The 6,210-nt window shown below is 34.4% G+C and overlaps 1 protein-coding gene across 1 annotated transcript; it reads right to left on the bottom strand.

Annotated features, from left to right (window-relative positions):
• Positions 1-389: 389 nt before the first annotated feature.
• LOC126456283 (KAT8 regulatory NSL complex subunit 2-like) lies at positions 390-1,493 on the bottom strand. Its single transcript, XM_050092035.1, has one exon. The coding sequence runs from the start codon at positions 1,491-1,493 to the stop codon at positions 390-392; it is 1,104 nt and encodes a 367-aa protein (XP_049947992.1).
• Positions 1,494-6,210: the final 4,717 nt, after the last annotated feature.

Genomic DNA, 6,210 nt, shown 5'->3' with positions numbered 1-6,210 from the left:
TCCCAATTATTCTAGCAATTATTCATTCACTTCCACATCCCTATTCAAAAGTGAAAGAGGATACTAACGATGGACAGAGAATGGAAACTAGAGGTGCAGCAGTATGCATGTATGGGTCGTGGAGCAGGTACACAATCAAATAAAATAAAAGACAGGGGATCAGTAACACACATAATTTCATGGCAGCGATGTGCTGGAAAGTGTCTCAACAGTCCAGGAAGAAAAATAATCAATTAGACTTCAGTTAGTGCACTGTATAGATAGTCTTTAGATATTAATGCAGTGTTCTGGCAGTACAACCATTCATGTATTAACAGTAATACCACACATATTCATAGAACCATGAACAAGAGAAAAATGAAACTAGCATTATGTTTAATGAAAAAACTTCAATAATATGATGGAATTATGAGGAATAGTCTTACCTTCTTGTCTGGACTATATTGCTTTAGATCTGTGTGATAAACACATGTTGTATTTGGGAATACAGTGAGGACAGGTATTCTGCATTCAACCTCACCACTAACAGAACCACAGGCTTGAAATAAAATCTGCTTAGAATCAGAGAGTATATGTTTAATACAGTGCTTTGCCAAGGGAAGTACTTGTTCTGTGCATCTGACACCTCCCTCAGTAAACATACACTTCCGAAATCTCTGTTTACGGATAGCCATTCCTGCCTCTGTTCTTTGATCGTGCAATTTACGCATTTCTTTGGCAAGACCTGAATGTTGATGGTACCTTGTAGTGGCCTTGGAAAATTCAAAATTTGGGTGTCCATGTTTCATTAGTGTGGGAAATATTTGTGAGCCCCACATTTCTTTCTCCTGTTTCTTCTGAGATAAGTATTTCCTGTAACCTCCCTTCAGATGATATTCAAGTGTTCCAAGTTGTTTTTTATACAGATATTTTAGTCTTATTAATTTACTAGAAGTTATTCTTAAAACTTCTTCCAATGTGTAAATACCTGCATTTTTTAGACAATCGTTTGAGTAATTAGGAGGATGTTCTGTATCAAGGATTCCATTTGACATAATTGAATCTGTATCACTATCATATTCACTCTGAGAACTAGATGTTATATCATACCTCTTGTAAATATTATCTCTCACTTCAGAATGAATTTCCTGGTTTTCATGATATTTGGAAGTCGTCGTTTTTATGTCACATGAGTTACGATTTCCAACCAATAAATTAAAACTTGGAAAAAATGATTCAGGAATCGTTTCAGCTGTAAATAGTTGATGATCCTTTTCTTTATAGATGTGAGCTTCCACAGAATTCCTCTCAGAAAAAGACTCTTCTGACAAGTCAGTTTTATCACTCTGACTAACAGGCATATCACATGTCTTTACATATTCATTATGATCACAGCAGCGACATTTGACTGGTGTGTTTGTTTCTTCCTTCATGTCTTGCAAGTAGTAATCAAAAATGTGTTCTTTGGATTTCAGACTCTCATAAACCTTATGCTGTTCCGTATGTGGCTGCATTGTGTACACAAATTGTATTACAAGCCCATATCACCTGAAATGAAAGTAAGTGAATGTTGATGAATCACAGTGTGAGAAAGTCTATAATAAATGTCTTAACCCCCCCTCCCAAACACACACATCAAATAAAATTTAAAAAGCTCAAGTGAAACTAAAATACACTGCACTCATCCTCTGAAACTATGCAAATTATTATTTCTCTTGAGAATAAATGTTACAATGGAGTGAGAGAGTTTTCAACAGAACAAAGAAGTTTCATTCTAGAGGGGGTCAACTTACCCATCATCATGCACCAGGTTTCCTTAAACAGTATCTCATTAAACATCACTCTTTAAGATGCTGCAGTGGTTAAGTCACTAGAGTCGCATTTGTGAGAAACAAGATTCTAATCCCTGTCCCGACATCCATATTTAGGATTTTCTCAGTTTCCCTAAATCATTTTAGACAAATATTAGGATATTTCATTTGAAAAAGACAACCAATTTATTTTCCCAATTTTCCCCAGTCTGAAGATCTCTAATGGCCTTATAATCAACAGAATATTAAACCCCGAGTCTTTTATCATTTTAAGAAACATCAAGATTCATAAACAAGGCTGAAGTGGTGAATACTTATTTATTCTAAATTGAATAACCTGGGACTGAAATGCTGAAGTGAAGTTTAAGGTTCCAAATAGGTAGTTTGCATTCTTTTACCCTCCATTAGCTGTTAAATTTGTCTAGTGTAGAATAAAAGCAGAAATGTGGGTGATCTATGAAACATTTTCATTTGAAAATCTAATGATGATCTTACTAGATATTTGAAAAAAAGGGTCAGAATTTTTTGAGAAGAGGGTTGTTTTCTTTCTCTCCCCTCATTTCCTTTATTTTCCATGCAGATACATTTTTCTAGCTTGGCAATTATGTGTCTATGGCCATGAAATGTATTCTTTGTATGAGTAAACTGCTGTTAACTTCCCACATTAGAAGCTATAGTTAGTTGGCTATAGATAAAAACATCAAAGTTTTGGTAATGATCAGTATAAAAATGATGAAATCTACAAATATGCTAACAGCAGCTTCTCACTAGCATATGTTTTTGACACCTGCAAGAAATAATAAAAAATGAAATCATATTGTTGTTAATAATCCAACCCAGTTCAAAAGTAATAGCAGTGTGCATAGCTATAGCACCAGGAGAAAGGATGATCTTCACTATGCACGTTAATGAGGGTTATAAGCTTTTCTTCATAGAGTTAAAATGAGTAACTTTAACATTTAAAAAATACTTGCAGTGAACCTTAGCAGCCAAAATTTTGACAGTCATTCATGCAGGGTTAAATCTGACTTTGGCATAGAAAGGGGTACTTTGATAGGGTGACAGTTCATACCACTTACTTTGTTTATTGAGTTCAGAAGTAACACACTTCACAAATTTCATAAGTGAATATATATATTGTGAGGTTACTGTGAGGATCCCTAGATCCTTAAATAGATGTCTGCAGGATGACCGAGGGTGGGCTCCAGCAATTATTTTGATTACACATTTTTGAGCAATGAATACTTTTCTACTCAATGATGAATTTCGCCAGAATATGATGCCATATGAAAGCAGTGAATGAAAGTAGGCATAGTAAGCTAATTTACTGAGATTCTTATCACCAAAATTTGCAATAACCCTAATAGCATACGTAGCTGAATTCAGACATTTCAGTAGACCACCAATGTGTTGCTTCCAGTTTAACCTCTCATCAATGGACACACCTAAAAATTTTGAAAATTCTGCCTTAGCTACAGACTTCTGTTCAGAGTCTATATTTATTACTGGAGTTGTGTCATTTACTGTACAGAGCTGTATATACTGTGTTTTATCAAAATTTAAAGAGAGTCCGTTTGCTGAGAACCACTTAATAATTTTGTGAAAAATATCATTTACAATTACATCACTTATCATCAGCAAAAAGAACTAACTTTGCATCTTCATCAATGTGGAATGGTTAAGTCATTAATGTATATCAAGAACAGTAAAGGACCTAAGACCGAACCCTGTGGGACCCCATACTTGATAGCCCCCCGGTTTGAGAAATCTGCTGTCACAGAACTCAAAGAAATTCTGGCATATGTAAAGGCTGTCAGTGACCTCAAAGTTGGCGTCCAGTCCCTAGAGAATGAGACAGGAACTGAAATTGAGGGTAGAAAAGCAAATGCTGAAATGCTTAACTCCATTTACACATGTTTCTTTACAAATAAAAACAAAAGAGAACTGTCCCAATTTAATCATCATACCACTGATAACATGAATGAAATAAATATTAGTGTAAGTCGTGTTGAGAAACAGTTGCAATCATTAAAACTGAAATTCCATGGAATTCCTGTCAGTCTCTACACTGAATCTGAGGCTGAGTTAGACACTCTGTTAACTATAAACTATCGTAGATCCCTGTAATAAAAGACCACGCCCAGTTCTTGGAAAAAAGCACAGGTCACACCTGTCTACAAGATGAGTAGCAGAAGTGATCCACAAAACTCGTTAACATCAATTTTTTGTAGAATCTTAGAACATATTCTGAGCTCAAACATAATGAGGTATCTTGAACAGAATGACCTCCTCCCTGCCGACCAGTATGGATTCCAAAAACATTGATCATGTAAAACCTAACTTGTACTTTTCTAACGTGACATACTGACAGCTTTGTATCAAGCCAATCAGGTGACGCAGTGTTTCTTGATTACCAAAAAGCATTTGACTTGGTACCACATATACACTTACTGTTAAAAAAAATTATCACATGGTGTATCAAGTGAAATTTGTGACTGGATTCAGGACACAACAAGTTATCTTTGGATGGAGAGTCATCATCAGATTTAGAAGTAATTTCAGGTGTACTCTGGAAAGTGTGTTGGGACCCTAGCTGTTCGTGTTTTGTATTAATGACCTTGCAGATACAATATTAATAGTAACATCACCAGGCTTTTTGCAGATGATTCAGTTATCTATAATGAAGTGCTAACTGACAGAAGCTGCATAAATATTCTGTCAGATCTTGATAAGATTTCAAAGTGGTGATAAGACTGGCAACTTGCTACAAATGTTCAGAACTGTAAAATTGTGCAATTCAAAAAATGAAAAGACATATTATCCTATGACTATAACATCAATGTGTCACTGCTGGAATCATCCAAGTCATACAACTACCTGGGTGTAGCACTTTTTAGGTATATGAAAAGGAATGATCACATAGGCTCAGTCACAGGTAAAGCAGGTGGCATACTTCAGTTTATTGCTAGAATACTGGGGAAATGCAATCCATCTACAAAGTAGACTGCTTGCAAATCGCTTGTGTGAGTGATTCTAGAATATTGCTCATGTTTGTGGCATCCATAGCAAATGGGACTAACAAGGGGATACTGAAAACATATGCAGAAGGGCAGCATGAATGGTCACAGGTTTGTTTCATCCATGGCTGAATGTTACAGAGACACTGTACAAACTGAACTGGAAGACTCTTGAAGATAGACATAAATTATCCTCAGAAAGTCTATTAACAAAGTTTCAAGATCCGGCTTTAAATGGTGACTCTATAAATATAATGCAAGCCCCTATGTATCACTGACATTATGATGATAAGATACTGCAAGCCCCTATGTATCACTGACATAGGGATTATGAGGATACGATTAGAATAATTACTGCACACTGTAATCTACCCATCCCTCTGGTTATTTGTTGATTGTCACTGGATTTATAGTTGGCTCCTTTAATAAGCTTAGACAGGAGTAAGATTTACAATAAACTTTTTACTTATCTTCTTTTCTCATTGCTGGCTCCAGTTCTTCACATCTACAAGCTGATTATTGAAGCTTAAATTTTTTGAGATTATAGATTCTCATGGTTCCAACTGATGTAATAACTTCTGAAGAATTGTCTGAATGGTAATTTCTGTTTTCATGATACTTTTATTCTCTTACATTCTTCTATATCACACTGTCTTCAGAATGTACACTTCAAGAAACTGAAAATTACACTGTTACTGGCAAAATAAAAACATGCCCAATCACATCAGAGAAATGCCCACCACTAATTCATTCTGCAGTACTAACAACATTCCCAAGAGTCTACAAATTTTCTTGACAAATGACTTTCTAGTAATTTTTATCATTATTTTATAAATGAATCCAGAAATAAATTTTTATAATAAGCATCAGACTGTGTAATTAATAATCGAAATTTTATGTGTGCTAAATATTTCATAATTTCAATTGTTTCTAAAAGAAAAGAAATTTTAACTGTACATTCAATGCTAGCACATATCAACTGTAACAACAGAAATAAAGTAATTTCTTTTTATACATTTTAGCCTGAAATACAATACATCGTGTACAAATTCATATGTAATTCTTTTAGAAAAACAGTTGAGATAATATTAACTTGTTTAAAAATTCGTAATTATTTTTGCTATTGACTACTTCTGTTGAAGAAAAGTAATGCTAGAGAAAGGCATCCCTTTACAATATCATCCTCACAAAATTTGGAAACAATATGTTTACAATATTTTGTAACAGACTATAATGTTTGCCAAACGGAGTGAAAAATGATACCAAAAGATAGAATACAGATGTATAGAAGTATCTCATACATAACATATTACAGAAAACATAAGAAAAATATCTACTATACAAGTCATAATCTATACATATATCAGGAAATGGCATTCAGATTTTCAGATCTGTGGAACATT

This window comes from Schistocerca serialis, chromosome 2 (assembly GCF_023864345.2).
Source record: "Schistocerca serialis cubense isolate TAMUIC-IGC-003099 chromosome 2, iqSchSeri2.2, whole genome shotgun sequence".
Taxonomy (NCBI): domain Eukaryota; kingdom Metazoa; phylum Arthropoda; class Insecta; order Orthoptera; family Acrididae; genus Schistocerca; species Schistocerca serialis.
Note: the sequence above shows the minus strand (reverse complement) of the source record. Positions and strands in the feature narration are given on the sequence as shown.